Source organism: Gopherus flavomarginatus, chromosome 5, assembly GCF_025201925.1.
Source record: "Gopherus flavomarginatus isolate rGopFla2 chromosome 5, rGopFla2.mat.asm, whole genome shotgun sequence".
Classification (NCBI taxonomy): Eukaryota; Metazoa; Chordata; order Testudines; family Testudinidae; genus Gopherus; species Gopherus flavomarginatus.
Window position 1 is genome coordinate 61,960,857 of NC_066621.1, and position 18,551 is coordinate 61,979,407.

The window sequence follows — 18,551 nt, forward strand, 5'->3', positions numbered from 1 at the left end:
TGGCTCTTGTTAAACAACTTAAGGGGCCCTCCCTTTGAGAAGGGCAGTGGCCCTGGTAAACAACTTAACAGCCAGGGAAGGGCGGCCACAGGAGAATAGAAAACAAAATGGAGTCTGGGGACAGCTGTAAGAAACAAAATGGAATAGGGGATAGCTGTAACAGACACTTTTATTCTCCAGTGAAGACAAGGCTGAAAACTAGGGAAGTAGATTTCACCCACAATGAATAAGATGACTTGCTGTCACTAGGTCTTTTGAACAGCTATAGAAGTGCCCCATCACTACCTCAATCTCAGATGCTCAGTAGCTGAGTGTGTGCTGATGATCAATCTAGGATACAACAGTTTTTTTTCCTCAACTAGACCTCCCCCCCCCCCCCTTTTACAACCATCAGGCTGAGAAGTAGCCACCTGCATATCTCCCCTCCTCCTCAAAAGTTAGAGCTGGGTAAGCACTCTCTGTATTTCATCACTATGAAATCACTCACCATGCTGGGTCACAAAACCAAACTGTGGACCTGACTGGCCAATAGTCTGCACTTTGCACAGTCATGCACACCAGGGCGCAGTGGGTGTAAACCACGGCCACTCTGATTTGGTAATGTTTAAATCCACTGTGCATACACTACACCAGTGGTTCTCAAACTTATCTGATCACACTCCGCTCTGTGCGTCTGTAGTAGTTTAAACTCCTACCCCTCCTGTGGTGGCGGCGCATCACTTGAATCAATTGTGGCTTTTTTTTTTCCCCTGTTGCACAAATAAGCCAACAACCCATTGTAAAAAAACTGCGACTGTGATCCATGCTTACAGTTAAACATGCACATTCCATTGAAGCAAACGGATTAACGTACAGATGGCAATGACTTTGTATAATACTATGCAAGCTTAACAGAAATCCGTCAAAATGCACAGCGCCCTCTAGAGACAAATGCACAGTACCATCTGAGGACCTGATATGTCTGGAGGAATCAGCTTTGCTAGTTATTCATTGCTGTGGGTAAAATGTTCTCAGTAAGGCTTTTCTCTCCCTAAAGCTTCTCACACCGCTCCCCATTCCCTGCCCTGAATACATTCCGTGCCACACCAGGAGGGCCCTCCCCAAGTTTGAGAACCCCTGCACTACACAAATATTATGTGTGACTAATTCAGTAAAATGGTGGATTGGGCCTGTTTTGCTCAGCCTTGTTAGTACAAATTGGCAAATAGGTATTCACTCTAATGCAAAATCATGGGGAAGAATTACCACCTAGATTGCTTTCATTTTCATTCGGAAAAAGGGGGAGATATTGGGAAATTGTAAAATGGAGGCTGAAATTACACTCCTAAATTCCTATTTTCCACTGTAACCTCTGTATTAATGTAGTACACAGACTCAAGCTGCTATGCTTATCTACCTTCCCTTAGTATTAAGTTCAGCATGAAGATATTGCTGGGGCGACACTGAAATGAGTTCCTCTACATTTAAATCAGATATACTGTTAATGAAATCTCTTAAAGCAGAGCTTAATGGAAATGGCCCTGTCTTATTATAAAATAAACAAAACTAAAAGCACTGTGTGGTGATAAGATTTATAGTTACAAAAAAATAACTCCAACTGCACTCTGCCTACATTTAGACTGAAATGATAGAAAAAACTACTCTCGTCTGGATTCTATGTGTACTGAATTCCACATCTGCAAAAGGGTGTTTATTGGTCTGCAGCATTATAAAATGCTGTGGGCCTTGTGGGGAACTTTAGTTTATAGAACTGTTTCCTCCTGGGAATAGGTAACATACACAAGCAAGGTAACTTGGTAACAAGGTAAAAATTCTGTAACAGCGTGAAGTGTTTGATGATTTAATCCATTATCCATTTTAAGACTGGTTATCGGTTCTTTGTGGACGATCACATAATTATATCAGTCTCAGAGAGATCTAAGACACAGGTTCTCAGCTTGGGTGTCACATCTCACCCTCCACTTCTTTATGGCTAGATATAAAGAAGATCCAAAGTATTCTTCTGTTGTAAGCTGGGGCGATGGTCTGAAAAAGGTTGAGAACCACTGATCTACGTATTGCGATGGGTGAAGATGAAGGAATGGATAGTAAAAGAAAGGATAGGGAAATGGAAGACAAGGCTAAGGAGAAAGATGGGGGGAAAGAAAAGGGAGATGGAAGAAAAGAAAGAAAAAGGAAGACTATATGACAGAAGGGAAGGCAAATGTGGGTGAGAGGAAAGGAAGGTTGAAGGAAGTAAGGAGGTGGATGAAGAAGGGACAAGTCAGTAACGGGGTGGAGGAAAGGAACATATGTCTGAGACAATGGGGAAAGGGAGAATGAATGAAGGCTGGTCATGTAAGAGTACGACACAGGAGGGGAGAAGGGAAAATGTAGGGATGGGTGAGTGAGATGGGAAGAGAAATTAACTAATGAGGGTAAAGGCAGGGAGGAGTTGAATGATGACCGGAGAAAAATATGCAGGAGGAGGGATGACGAGGGGGTAGAATGGGACAAAGGAAAGGGAGACGGTAGATGAGGTAGAGAAATGAGAAAAAATAGAATGGGTGAATAAGGTGACCAGGGTTGAAGGGAGAAGGTACTGAGAGCATAGATGAGGGTGGGCGAGAGAAGAGGAGGTGCAGACAATGGGAGGCTAGGAGCAGGGGGAATGGAGTGCATGACTCAGGGAGACAGATGGAAGTGAGGAGTTAATAAGGAAGTCATACACAGGATGAAGCCGGTGGCATGAAAGACGGAAGTAGGTAGACTGGGTGAAATGGAATGAGGAGAGGGAAGTAAATGGATGAATTAAAAGATAAGGTACAGGAAGCATGGACGGATGAGTAAGAAGGAAGGAAGGTGATGGTGAGAGAATCAAACGTGTGGATGGAGAAGAATGATGGCTGAAAAGATGCAAAGGAGTAGAGATGGATATGGGTTGGTAGGACAGATAACCACATTCTTCAAGAGCCTCCCTCTCTTTTCTGCTGTAACTTTTACCTCTTGTTACACTACATCTGTTTTCTCTCTCTCACCTTATCTTCAGACATGGAAGCAGAGTTTCACGCATCCATTATTCTAGGCTGCCATAGGTAATCCCAATCCTCTTCCTTTGCAGCAGAAACTTCACACAATATCCTACCAACCAGCGAGAAAGAGGACCAAGCAGACATTTCCACAGCTTTACTGCTGCATGGCCATGAACAAAAGCTTGACACTTGAGCTCCTCTCTCTACAGAATAAGAGGCCTCATCCTGAGTCAACATGCTGATGGGCTGGTTTTCCCAGGTTGTTTGAGTGTGATCCTCGGCTGCCGTGCTCTGTGACAAGTTATTTGGCCAGCTCTTCTGTCTAACCCTGTTTGCTGAAGCAGATGGTCACTGGTTCAGAGTTTGTTTCTGGTTTTTTGTCTGTCATGTCTTTGAAGAAGCATCTGCAGTGGTCAGCACATATACCAGGATGCACATCACGCATGACACAGGACACATAGCTGACCAGGGATGAGAAAACGCTTGCTTCAGGGTGGCCATAGTTTATTCACTTGTTTGTCTTACTGCAAAACGCTTTCAGCAAACCACAGTTTTCCACAGAAAATATTTATTTACACATGTGAAAAAAATATTTTGGCTGTATAAGAGCAGCAAAAGGAAAAACAATAAGCTTTTTAACATTGAAGAATCTGGTACTTATATAGTGCATTTAACAAGTCTGCTCAGAAGGTGCCCATCAAGGGAGGAAAGGGGTTAATTTGACATTCCTATATCACCTAAAGCACTGGTGCCTAACCGTTTTACACAGAAGGGCCACAGAAAAATCAGCAGAACCTTGTATGGGGCAAATAGATTCTACATATTTTAATAAAGTTTAAAGTCACCTGTACTGATTTATATTTTAAGATCAGCTTGTTTCACATGTATTTAGATAGAATGAACACACTTGTGAAAACTAAAATGATGTAAACATGACGACAAAATGTTAAGGAATCAGCCAGTGGTATATTGTGTTGAAGCAGGCCACAGACCTTATGAAATACTCTGGTGGGTCATGTACAGCTTGAGGGCTGTAGGTTGGGCACCCCGACCTAAAGGAGTAATCTAAAAACACAAGAGATCGAGCCCCATACTTCTTTTAATATTTTTAGACCCAAATTCTGACTGAGGTCCTTACTCCATCCTCATTCACTCAAATCTCTACAGGCTTCATTAATAGTTTGCCTGTGTCAGCAGTGAGTAAAACTTGAGTCAGAATCAAGAACTTTGTGTAGAGGGATGAGTGAACCCAGGATGATGAAGTAAGCAGCTACTTTTACCATATACAAACTGTTACCCAAAATTGAAAATGGAACAGGTTTGAAAATACCTGTAGTTTGATTTTTCCTCTATTTTTACATGCCTCTGCATATATGACATCCATCCAGGACTAAAGTAGAGAAAACAGTTGTTACTTTTTCTCTAGCAAGAAGCAAGACTAATAGTAATAATAAGACAAATCCTAAAGGTGCTTATTCAGTTTTACTCAGGCTGGGTGAAAGTTTCTGCTATGTGCATAAAAATTATAGCCCAGGGGAAGTGTGTGTGTTTGGGAGGGATGGCTAAGATGGTTTTAAAGTCTCTTTTGTGCCCTCCTATTCTCAGCTGCTGTGAGGGCCAAAATGGACTCAGGCACAATTTAGACTGCTCAGAGAGATGCTCTAAATTACTGCACCCCTGCCTAGGCTGCATCTGAGGAAATGCACAAATAAGAGCTGCTCAGAGTCCCACATGTTACTGAATGCTAGGGCCCCAAGCCGCCTCCCCCCACCCCCAGAGTCCCATGCCTAACATGTTCCTAGAACTGGAGATTGCAAGGGACAGTGCATTAGATGGCATAGGCTGTCTTACACAATGCCTGCACCAGAGGAATGCTACTCAGGCTGGCTCACTAGCTTTTATGGACCCTGCAAAATGCTACAGCAACATTCAGGGGGGCACAGTAGGAGGAAGACTCCCCTTTCCCCCCTTCTTATTTAAGGAAAATCTCCATTTAAGGCAATGGGAGATTTATCCAAATAAGGAATAGGTGAATTCTAATTTGAATATAGATAGCAATGGATGAACCTCAAAAGTCCCATTTGCATTGTTTAACTGTATTAACAAGAGTTGTTCAGAAAACTTTTCTTCCCTGCAGAAAATTTCAACTTTTCAGACAAAAATCAAAAAGCCAAGTTTTTGGCCAAACCCCAAACTTTCAAATGAAAACAAAAAAATTTCATTTGGAAATGCTGCCATGGTGGGATTTGAAGTTTGTCTGTCTCCTGGCCTCATTTTCCACTCTGGGCCAGGCTCCTAAGCCAGACTATATGTCCCATAATGCACCACGGTCTCCCCTTCTTCTGAGCTGCCATGGTGCACCATGGGAGATATAGGACAGATGGGAAGCTGGGCCCACATAGGAAAATGGTGGCAGGAGGCAGCCATACTTCATTTTCAACATGGCATCATTTTCAAATCAGATTTTGTTGCTTTTTGGCCAATCTGAAAACTGCATTTTTTTTTAAATGAAAAGTCAAATTTTTCCATAAAAAGCATGCACTTTTCATGAATAAATGTGTTTAGTTTAAAATCCAATTTTCTGTTGAAAAAGAATTAACAGAAAATTTTCAACCAGCCCTAGTACTAATAGAGCCTGGTTGAAAACAACATATTAACACTGTTTAAACACAAGTATCAGACGGGTAGCTGTGTTAGTCTGGAGATGTAAAAAGCAACAAAGTCCTGTGGCACCTTACAGACTAACAGGCATATTGAAGCATAAAGTTTCATGGGTGAATACTCACTTGCATGCATCTGATGAAGTGGGTATTCACCCACGAAAGCTTATGCTCCAATATGTCTGTTAGTCTATAAGGTGCCATAGGACTCATTGGTCGCTCTATAAGCAGTTTGCCTGGCCAACATAAATCAAACACAACCATTTTACAAACAGTTTCTCTCAACTCAAATTTAACTCTGGATCCCATTGAAATCAGTGCCGAACTTTTACTGACCTCAATCAGAGTAGGATCTCCCCCTAACTAGAATACAATTCCTAGCATTGCTGCAGTTTCATGTCTCCATTCTATACTATTTCTGTCTGACACTGAAAAACCTAGTCCTATAAAAACCAAATAAATGAAGAGCCTGAATCTACTCTACACAGGCCTAGCAAACCATACTAAGTCATACTAGCATAAAGGGTTTTTTTGGTGGTGGTTGTTTTTTCTTTAAAAAAAAAAAAGAAAAACAAAAAAAAACAATTCAGCTCAGAGTTCTACTGCTAAATGAGAACAGAGTCACTTAAGGATTCAGTTTGGGCTGGTTCAGGTAAAGATTCAAAGTTTTAGCCAAATTATTCTGCTCTCTTATGTAGTGCTGCCAACTCTCAATAAAAAAAAAAAAGAGGACATGATATTTGGTGTTTTTCTTAAAGCTCCTGAAGTAATGTAAATCACAGCTTTCATAAAAAAAAAAAAAAAAGTTAGTTTCTAACACATATGGTTGCAGAGGAAAGCTAGAAAATATGACCTGAGTGAAGGTTCAAAAACCAGCAGGCAAAGAAAAAAGAACCTAAAATGTACTACTTTTTAAACTCTCATAATTCTTAAGTCAATCTCATAATTTTCATGGCCTGACAGTACTGTGCTTACAAATGCAAAATAAACCTGGAATTCTGTTAAGAAGAATCGGTTTTCCCAGGATATGCCTATTAATGACCTTGTAAACCAATCTATCAGTTTTTCCTGATTACACTGGGCATAAAAAATGTCTTTAAATCATGTTAACATGTTTAAAATAGGTGAACCTCAAAAGTCTGATCTACACTTATCAACAGTGTTAGGATAATAATTCACCCAATTTTCTCTTTCCATGTATCTGTTACAGATAAACAACCCCTAGAGAGAAGTGCAAGTTTCTAATGGAACTGTTAAAAAACCCTTTATTCAGCATTCTGAGGACTATGTCACAGATCTCTCAAAGGAGATATAGTTGCATACAATCCACTTTCTTCTATTCTGTACTAGTTCTCTTTGACAACGCAAGTCATATATCAAGGTTCCTCCGCCACTCTGAACTTTAGGGGACAGATGTGGGGACCTGCATAAACACTTCTAAGCTTAACTACCAGCTTAGATCTGGGTTCGCTGCCACCATCCAGATTCCTCCATGTCTGGAACACCTCTTTTCCCCCCAAAAACCTTCCCCTCCCTGGGTAGCTTTGAGAGGCTTTTTCACCAAGTTCCTGGTGAACACCGATCCAACCCCTTGGATCTTAACACAAGGAGAATTTAACCATCCCCCCTCCTTTCCCCCACCAATTCCTGGTGAGTCCAGATCCAATCCCCTTGGATCTTAAAACAAGGAAAAATCAGATTCTTATTCTTAAAAAGAAAGCTTTTAATTAAAGAAAGAAAGGTAAAAATCATCTCTGTAAAAACAGGATGGAAAATACTTTACAAGGTAATCAGATTCATATAGCCTAGAGGAACCCTCTTTAGCCTTAGGTTCAAAGTTACAGCAAACAGAGGTAAAATCCTCTCATCAAAAAGGAACATTTACAAGTTGAGAAAACAAAAATAAGACTAACACGCCTTGCCTGGCTGTTACTTACAAGTTTGAAACATGAAAGACGGTTCAGAAAGGTTTTGAGAGCCTGGATTGATGTCTGCTCCCTCTTAGTCCCAAGAGCAAACAACCTCCAAAACAAAGAGCACAAACAAAGACTTCCCCCACCAAGATTTGAAAGTATCTTGTCCTCTTATTGGTCCTTTGGGTCAGGTGTCAGCCAGGTTCCTGAGCTTCTTAACCCTTTACAGGTAAAAGGATTTTGGTGTCTCTGGCCATGAGGGATTTTATAGTATTGTACACAGGAGGGCTGTTCCCGTCCCTTTATAGTTATGACATCATAAAATTAGTATACCATGATACCAAACATTATTACTGCAATTCAATAGCCGTGTTCACAGACTTCTCAGAGCAAAAACTGTGAATTGTTACACTGCACGCGTTAGGACATTTTATTCATAAGTGATGATTCCAAGAAAAAAAGACCTTATGAAACGTGAGCCTGCTGCAGTGTTCATTATGAACTGCAATACGGAAAGTGGCCATATGGCAGGGTAATTATTGCTTTAATGTAAAATTTTGCTCTACAAATTTTAGACATGTGAAAGCACCCACCCACCTGCACTCACCGAACAGAAGGGCACAATCTGGCCAACAATGAGCTTCTTAGGTACAGTGCACATCGGATGAAAAGTATCACACAGTGTTACACGCAGTGGGTCAGACCCTGGCCCTGCTGTGCTGCAAGGGGCTGGAAAGCTTGCTTAAATAGCTAGTAGGGATTCTATTGGCACAGAAGATCTTTATCCCACCACCACCAAAACAGGAGAGGAATGTGTGAGCAAAGCACACTGCATCCCAGCAAGCCCGAGTTGTAGAATGGCTGCTCTAAAATTATACTTCAGCAGCAGCTACAGCATCAGGGACTGAGGAAGCATAAAAGGTGTTTTAAGACTACCTTTTCTTTGCCTCCCCCGCAGCTACATTGCACAGACCTTTGGTGCAGCGGGAGAACTGGGCCAGTTTTCAAGTCAAAACTGTGTAAATTATATTTTTGCCAATTCTAATTTAATCTACAAATTACCTCTGAAATGCAAACAGCATGCTTTAGAGAAAACAGAGTCGATTTTGATCTCACTAATGCCACAGTAAATCCACTGAGATCAATGGAATTACTCCACATTTACACCAATGTAACCAAGATCAGAATGTGGCACAATTTCTCTGTAATCAGCAGCACAGGTCAAGGTTTTTTGTTTTTTTGTTTTTAATATGTGCTTAATATAATACACATACACAAGGGTTGAAATGCTTTCTGTGGGTTTATTTAAAATTTTATTTTAACAAAGAATTACCTTATAGCACAGTGGATGAAACATTTCACATTTTAATATGTTTATGAAATTTTCACAAGGAAGAGTTGGCACAAAGTGTTTACATAAAAAACTGCAACCTGCTTTATTAAACCAGAGTTTTGGGATCCGTGACATGTATTTTTCTGCTTTTAAATAACACAGTGGCATTTTAGAAATACAAGGTGGGTGAAGTAATATTTGTTATTGGACAAACTTCTGCTGGTGAGAGAAACAAGCATTTGAGCCACACAGAGCTCTTCTTCAGGTTTATACTACAGATGCCTTGGCATTTTCACAGATTGCTAACTTCAAACATCTGTTTAAAAGAGGCGAAGTCTTCACAAAAAGATAAACTGGGGTCAACTTAAGCATAATGGGGAACTTGAAGAACTGCACTGAGGTTTAGCAAAAGTCACAGACAATTTGCTTGACGTACCACGAAGTGCATGAAAAAGACTACCGTAGCGTATGTTGCTCAAGATAAACATAAAGAAGCTGGACATACATATTAACATATTGACATACTCCCACACTGTTTTTCCCAGATCAGCCTAATAGAATAAAAAAATAGACCAGTTCCTCTGCTGCTTTTTCTTTACAATTAACAAGGCTATTTCCTGAAAGTCATAACAGGGTAAACTATAGGAAATAAATGAGTTTTTGCTATCAATTTAAATATGGCTAGCATTTGGCACACTGTGAAAAGACAGACCAGAATTCCATTTCAGATTTTAAAAACCAGGAAAATACCATGGGTCTAGTCCTGAGCTAGTATAAATTGACATAGCTGCATTGATTTAAATCCTTTACTGCAGACGAATCCAGGCAGTGAAGGACATTCAGTAATGTATGCATTTATTTATTTGCATCCTGTCTGGTCTCCCTATACTTTAGTCAATGTCAACTCTACTGCTGTAACATCTCCAGCCCTGGCTCCTGTGACTCTTATAGCATGATGTCACTGAAAGACTGACAATCTGGCGTCTGTTCTGGCCATGTGTGCGGTGCCTATGCTTAGGGAAAGTCTTCACACCACAATTGCAGGTTCTTGTCTCCCCAGGAAACTCTGCAGGGAAATCCAGAGTAACTCACTTATCTTACTGGCAGCAATGCTCACAATTTCCCAGTAACACAAGCACAAATAGACGCTAAATGACAAAAGCTGGGAAGCCCAGTCTGAACAGCTGAGGTAAACTAAAACAAAATTGGAAATAAAATGTAAAACACTAAACTAATAACCCCATAATCCAACCATCCTTATACACATCCATTGAACGGACCCCACCCATGCCCAAAGACTCAGTATACATTATGGGTTAGAAAGCAAGTCTGAAGTACAGAGAATTCTGGCTTGTGGACAATGTGGCCCAATGCTGCAATGGGCTATAGGCTCTAGAGATAGAGCAAGAGGTCAGGTGAAAAAAAAGCAGCATGGGTTGGAGATTTTCCAGGAGCCAATGGGGGTCTCTGTAAGGGACACACCTACTCTAAGCCATGTCAGAAAGTCACTCACATCCACTCACAGTCTCCATTCTCCTGTCTGGGGACTATGTATTTCAGAGGAAGGTGAGACCAGACAGCCTCTCTCTCCTTGTAGAGTGTCTCCTCTTTTGATCTACAGCATTTTCAATGAAGTCCTTTCTGGCAGTACACCAGGCTTTAGCTTCCTCAATAACCAGCAAGGACTGGATCTTGCAGTGGATGAGCTGAGTGACCTGGCGAAGTCAGATTCTACTATACTTCAGTTCTCAGTTTTTTACTTTCCCTCCTGGTCTATTTCCCCCTTCTGCTGACTGTTCCCAGAAGCAACAAGTGGATGCTGAAGAGGTGGGTATGACAAGCAGGGTCCAGATGCCCCAGGAATAGAACAGGGGGATCAGATTTCCAAAGAATAAACAATTGAACCAGCTGATTTCATACATTAGTATTGTACTATAGAAGTGTACCAAGTAGGGGCTTATGAAAGCTGATGACCCTCTTATGGTCATTGATATTATGGGGTGATGTATGTACAGTTAGTAGGTAAAGAATTATGTATGGGTGTTGGAAATGTGTTTGTAAAATGTGTTCAAACCAAACAATCTCAGTAGAGCGAATAAACAAGTTTGTCATGGACAGAGTAGTTTGTCAGACACAGCAACGCTGTTTTGCCTGTTTACATGCGTCTCCAATGTAAACTGAGCACGGGGAGGCCAGAGACAATGGAAGTACAGTAAAACTTGCCTGAGAGACGACCTATCACAAGTGACTACTTGCAGAGGCCATGGAACATCAGCATTCTCTGTTGTGCAAACCTCTGAAGAGACCATCTCTTACAAGTGACCACTTTTGCTAACTCCCATAAATGGTCGCTATTGGCAGGTTTTACTGTATATTTGCATCTAAGGTAAACAAAGCAATCAAGTAAGCAAGTTATCCAGAGCATGAAAAAGGAGGTTGGCATTAGCACCCTAAAGAACAAGCCGCAGCAAAGAGAAACTTGATCTGGGTTTACTTTTCAAAGAGTACATTTCTTCCATTTTATAGTTCAGAAAACCTTTGAAAGTGAACCCTGTTAGTTATCCATCAGTTAGGGAACAAAGGGGACAGCACCCTCTGATTCTGTAAATGTTGGATCCTCTTACCAGGAAGGGCTGGAGATGTTGTTAACTTGAGGTAAGTGAGAACGCTGTTCAGGCAAAGACACAGCTACTAGAATTATGTTTTAGGCATTAGAAATGGTGTTTTCGTTTTGTTTATAACCATACTGTGTCTTTTCCTCTTAGTATCACTTAAATCTCTGCTCTTTAATAGTCAACTTTTTTTGCAGTTTTACTATAAACCATTTCAGTGTTGTTATATTAAAGTAAAGAGCAGGGTTTCTCAAACTAGGGGTCACAAGGTTATTACCTGGGGGTCGTGAGCTGTCAGCCCAGAGCCTGGTGGGGCTGACAGCCTCAGCTCTGGCAGGTGCAGGGCTGACAGCCTGAGCCCCCGGTAAATTAAAATTAAATTATCCCGCCCACCCCCGTTTTTAATCCAGAAGAAAAGGGGTCATGTTCAGAGGGTTACTGTGTGAAAGGGGTCACCAATACAAAAAGTTTGAGAATCACGGGTAAAGAGCAAGTCCTCAGCTAACCTGTCAGGACGATGTGTGCACTGTCTCTTGGGAGGAAGCAAACGTAACTTCTATGAGCGCCCAGTGAGAGAGACTGGATACTGCAGAGTGCAGTCTCTGAGGAACTCAGAAACTGGGGTTCACTGATTGTCACCTGCAAGGACGGCTGATACTGGCAGAGTCTTGAGGAGTTTGCTGGTGAGGTACACAGATTGGTGTGGCACACAGACTGATGTGGCAGGGAGTCAACACACAGTTTAGGCCTCAGCACAGCTCTCTCTTACAGAGCCAAAATGGTAACATGGTGGCTTATTGTTCTGGGTGTCCTGGAAAGAGCATCACAGTTGAACACTGAGTTTGGAACAAGATCCCAATCAGAAGCCATTGGGGAAGATTTTCTTCAGGAGTCACTGCTGCAAATTAGCCTGTTTTATAGGGTCCCCCTTGGCTCTAAAGGGGCATACAGGCAGTGCTCCCAAACAATGATAAATCCCATGAGGATTACACAAGTCTGACAAGTGACTGTCCATATTTTATTACCTTTGTTTCCAGCACCATGGAAACTTGAATAGAAAAGTCATATATTTCTTTTTTACTGGCAACAATGGTGGAGTGGTACCAAAACCATTGGTATTATTATGTACTGGAGGGCCACAGCACTGGGCAAATCTATACAGCTGAGTTTCTTGGATCCGAAAATCTCCAAATTGGGAATGTTCTGAATCAGATCTGGATTCAAATTTGCAGCTCGGGGCCACCTTCAACATATATTAAGAAAATACGATCACTGTCCTCAGGACTGTTTATAAACTAATAAAGACACAGACCAAACATAACATAGTACATAATGGGTGCTAAAACAGAATGAGGGGGATGTGAATGAGATCTCCTAAAAGACTAGTACTTAAGCGGTTGCTGCGATTTCCTATCCCTTCCATTCTTAGGGATAATCTTCTCATTGAACCAAAACTACCATATAATAGACAGCAACTAGACTGCAATAGTTTCCAACCAAAGGAGTAGAAAGGGTCCCTTCCTATGCAACTGTAAGGATGAGCTGTTATGAAACATCCACGTAGGAAGGGCCTGATATTACTCCCAATTCGATATCAATAGGAGCTTTGTAACAGACTTCAACAGGATCGGGATCAAACCCTAATTAGCCTTTGCAACCTCCTAAACCCAAATGCTTAACTTCCTCCATGACCTGCCTTTGGTATTCCAGACTTTGGAACGGATTATCCCAAAGTACTTTTGAATCCAGACCTCTTGTGTTACAGCAGTACCACCAAACCAACAAGTTCTCCCACGTACTTTTGGCATCATATTATTAAGCCTTACATGTAAGATTCAGTGCTGAATTTCTGTAGGGACGTTTCAGAATTCAAGTCTACTGACATAAACTGCGTTCAACTTTATTGCTGATTCTCAATTCAGCGCCCCTCCCCTCGTCCCCTCCCACCCCAAATGGACAACAACAGCAGGAAGTAGAAAGAAAAAAAGTTACAGAGTGATGGAAATGTCTCAATATAGCCATGTGCCAGGCAACATCCAAGCCCTACATAATGAAACGCATAAACAAGCCAAACAGCCTGCTCCAGTTCACAAGTGGTTTCTGGATCACTGAACTTCTTTTATATATATAAAAAACAAACTATGAGAGAACTAAATACGTGATTTGTCATCACTCCATTGCACTGCTACATCCCACATCATGCCCTAATTCAAGAACAGCACCGTATAAATTCTGCATACATCTCACCCACACTGCTCTATGATTAGGTGTCTTAAGAAAAGTTAGGTCAGATGTAGTTGACTCTAAATGCAGCTTATTCACTGGGGCTGGAATCACACTTAAACACCCTTGTACAGCCATGGTTCTAACAGCATAACTCCAGTTGTTTTATGTGTCTGTCTGGGATTTGATTCTTTTCTTGACAGATAGAATAAAAAGAGGAGAAAAAGAAGGAGTTTCAGCCTTAGGAGAGGAGCTTATTTACTTTGCCTGCTACTTTGTCTTTGTTCTATACAAATCCAATGCACACCAGCGATTCAGTAGCGGATCCCAGTGTGCAGGAACAGGGAGTCATGTAATAGATGTAACTAGGCTAGGGATGGAACAGAAGCCCTTCATTTGGCATTCCCCTTCAGCAGAATGCATTTTGATCTCACTTAAATTTTATGAGTTTGAAATTAACTCCCAGACGAGCCCAACCTTTCAGAAAGTTAAATGTCCCACGGGCTGCTCATTTAAAATTTCATCTGCGATGGTTCCAGAGGATGAAATATGTAAGTAACTCCTGGCATGGCCCCACTGAAAATCATCTAAGGAAAGCACTAAGCATGTCGAAAATTAACTGGCCTGCTCCTCAGCCTGAGGGCTGGAAAGTCCACGTGGAGACATGAACTAGGTGAGCAGCAAACAATGAGATTGGGATTGGCAGACAGAGCCTATGAGCAGTCAGGAGGAACAAAGAGCTAGCAACCTGGTGGAAAGCACAGAGATAGGCTTTGCAGGAAAGAGACAGAGCACGCAACTGAAAACTAGAGGGGCACAGGGAGCAGGCTCCTGGGCCCAGAGACTGGAGGAAGAGGATGCCTGGGAGCACAGCAGTGTGCTAATAAACAGTAAAATCCTTTCCAATGTCTCCCATCCCTATTGTTCTAACGAATAGGGCTCTACTGAGCACATTAAACGTAGGGAATGATGTTCTGTTCTCCGCCTCTGTTCTCACTGACTTCAGTGTCAAGTAGTTTGCCACATTTGAAGGCAAAACTTGTCACAGGAGAAGGTTCTAAGGCTACGGGGGGCAGGAGGAGGAGGAGGAGGGAGGAGGGCAGGGAAGAATAGAGAAATACTCTGGCATTTCTCAAACACACCATCTGAAATTCTAACAGGATGTCTGTGATCCAAAATTTAAAGGGAAATTTGTGTTTATAGTCATACACAATAGAGTCTGTATGAAAAAAAACTGTGCTCAAAAGAGAGCCCTTACCATTATTACTGTTATCATCCACTAAGATAATTTCTTTGAGTAGGTGAGGAGGAGTCCGGTCAATAGCAGAATGAATGGAGCGCAGAATCACTGAGAGGGCTTCATTAACAAATATGAAAACAATGCTGACCTCAGGAAGGCTGTTAGGAAATGTGAGGTTTCTGCACCTGAAAATAAAATACAACAAATATAAACTGCTGGAAGTTTCCGAGATCATTATAGCTGTGTCTACACTGGCATTGCTATCACTGGTGGGAGATTTCCCAAAACTGCCTGTGACAAACTTTAGATGATTCTCTCGGCCTCTTGAGACTGAATTGGGCTGGAAATCATATAAGAACAGAGATTCTCTTAGTATTTTGATATTTCTCCCTTCCTCCCCTCCCCGTGACAAAAAAAATCTCATAGGCAGGCAAAAATGAAAAATACGTTTTTGTAAAAAACTAAAAATATGTCCAGGTCCAGAAGAGGCTGAGTTTTAATTTTAAGCTATTTTAATTTTAAGCAAACTGGTTCACCCACCACTAATAGTCACATAAAAACAAGTTCATACAGCATCTACCACCGTTGGTTCTTATGCATCAGTACAAGAAAGTAGCAGTTACAGTGTTATTTTTTGATTTACTGATCTCTACTTGCAGTGTGATCTTTTAGCTACAGATCAAATTTTACTTTCCATAAGCCAGTTCCTATTTTTGCTGACGGGTTTGCCCATTCCTTCCACGCATAACAGGACTTTCAATTGTAAGGATCAGATTGAAATGTAGTCTTTGATGTTTCCAAAAGGCCTGAAAGAATGTCACACCTTTTTGAGTATCACTCCACTGTAGATGAAAAAAAAAATGGAGTGCCACTTATAGTCAATTTCTGTACCACTTGACTGAACTACTTCACCACTGAATGCTTGGAAGTTGCTCTATCCTCCACAGCTTGATAATTTGCTTTCCATGAGCTTCTGATTTGGGAAGATGTTGGTTTTATGACTTTATATACCATGATCTTTCTGAGGAAATGACTGAAAGACAATTTTAGTCACATTGATCCTTACAACAGAATTTCACTGTCCTTTTAAAATCACTGGTCACATTTTTTGTAGAGGATCAGCTCAATGTCTAATTGCATGCCTGATCCTTTCAGGTGCCAAGAACCCATAATTACCATTGGTTTCAGTTGGTATTATGTATGCCACCTCATAAGCACTCACCAACTTGCAGGACTGGATCCCTAAGTATGTGAAATTCCACACATGTGCACACACTCTCAATTGCATGTGTAATTCTATACACACTATCAGTAGTGTATACACATAATAGACTCCACAGAACTACATGCACAAAATTGCATCGACATATTTAGAGGCTACTGACCAGCAACATTCCCTGTAAAACTGTGTGGCTGCACAGCAATCTTGAGCATATGGTACAGGTCAGAAACCATGTCATTCACTTCTCTGTGATGCTATCATGTGGTCCTTTAAGAACCTGCTGTGCTCATTACTTGACCAAGCCCAGGGCATGTGTGACCCCAACCTCTTCGCTGTGGGGGGAATGAAAGCACTTACAGTCTCAGAGACATGCTCACCCAGTCCCGATCGGGCCAAAGCACTATGCACTCCCTCCCCCGCCCCTGGCAATGGTTTCCAGTGAAACAGCAGTTGCTGCTGCGGAGAGGCAGCCAGGGAGGAAGATGTGGCCCAGGCCCTTCCTGGGAAAAACCGGCGGGGGCCTGAAACTCCCAGCCAATGGTGGGAGCTGGGACAAGTGTGTGATACTGGGGAGGAGACACACCTACACAGCCCTCACGACATACAACCACCACCACCACCACCCACCCACCCACATGTAAGCTTGCTCTAGAACAAAAATGTAGTGCTCACTAGAATTTGCAGCCTTCTCAGTAACAGAAAAAGAAATCAGAGGGAAAATTGCTGACCAGATTCTGATCTCAGTTTCACCAATGTATACCTGGAGTGTATCTATTTCGTTGATGTAAGAGAGTGGAAGTCTGTCTGTTTGAAAATTTGGCCCCAAATGAAGTATGCTGTAAACAGGCCAACAGTTTGCATGCACTAAAATAATTATCAGTGTCAGTCTAGGAAGATGCTTTTGTTTTATCTACTATGTCAGTGTCTCCAACATATAGACAGAGATATACAAACACAACATCACGGCATAACAAACCAAAAGGTACAGTGATTTTCCTTTCTGCTATGTAGCTGTGGGAATCAATGTACAATACTCTCAGCTGTGCACATTCTAGCAGTCATCATCACCAGTGATTCTGTAGCACAGAGAGAGAAATGATGAAGAAACAGCACCAACAAAATATAGCAAAAGGCATTGCTTAACAGACAAAGAAGAACGGTTTGATTTAGTGAAGAATATTTTCAAAGCCAATACAAAAGTGCTGAAAACAATGAGTTTAAAAATAAAGCCTTAATTAGACTCAATAGTGACTTTTTCTCTCCAGTGCCAGTTGGATGAAGGACTTATTGCCTGTTTGTGAAACTCACTGAAAATACAGCTTTGTCTAAGATTACAATTTGTTCATTCACTAAACCACCTAAATTAAAGTTAAATAAATAAACAAACAAACACTGCAGCCCTTTCATAAACTCATGTACAAACTCATGTCCTCCCGCTCCATGGAAGATGGGGTAAGCAGGGTGCAGGAGCAGGGGGAGTGGGACACCGTCACATTAGCCCCCCCCCTCTTTTTCCCTGCCCCGCTGCATAGCAAGCAGGAGTCTCAGGGAGCAGCTCCAAGGCAGAGGGCAGGAGCAGCACATGGCAGTGGGGGCAGAGACAGCTGCAATTGCTAGCCTGGTGGGCAGCTGCTGCACCGGCAATTTACGAGAGCGAGGAGCTGATGAGGGGCTGCCAGTCCACCTGGTTCCAAGCCCCCACCCGCTAGCTGCAACGGGCTGCTCTTCCTGCAAGCAGTGGACAAAACAGGTGGCTGCCAAACAACATTACAAGGGAGCATTACACAACTGTAAACGAGCATGTTTCCTAATTGATCAGCAACGTAACAATGAAACAACGTTAACCAGGACGACTTTAAGTGAGGAACAACTGGCGGGGGCTTTAAGTGAGGAGTTACTGTATCCAACATGAATTCCTGCTTCCCACTTGTCTCTCTCCCATTAGAGATAGAAGGCTGGGACTTATTTTTTCCTGGCTATATTTGTTTACACTTTTTCAAATTAATCACACTGGGGCTGATCTTCCATTGCCTAGCACTTTGGACAGATGTTCACATCAAATTAAAGTACATGCAAACTGAATGCCATCGTGACTCGGTAGCATTATACATTCGTTTTGCCCAGGAGTAAGTGATTAGAAAGCATGCAGGGAATGGAGAATCAGGGTCCAATTGTTTCTAATCCCTCCCGTCCCTTTTGCATTAATTCTTTTCCCATCCATTGTGTTGTCCATGAGTAGTTTTCACTTCCAGCAGGAATCCTCTTCCCTTAATATAGAAGGGAAACATTGGTCATTCATGTCCGAGAGAGAGAGAAAGAATGACCTACTTATTTCAC

The 18,551-nt window shown here is 41.8% G+C and overlaps 1 protein-coding gene across 2 annotated transcripts in view; it reads right to left on the minus strand.

The window, feature by feature from the left end:
• Positions 1 to 18,551, minus strand: part of GALNT18 (polypeptide N-acetylgalactosaminyltransferase 18) — a 512,560-nt gene that overhangs the window by 282,058 nt on the left and 211,951 nt on the right. For both annotated transcript variants that reach the window (XM_050955082.1, XM_050955081.1), the window contains one exon: positions 15,011 to 15,177. In XM_050955082.1, coding sequence (XP_050811039.1) covers positions 15,011 to 15,177 — 167 coding nt within the window. The remainder of the gene's footprint in view (positions 1 to 15,010; positions 15,178 to 18,551) is intronic.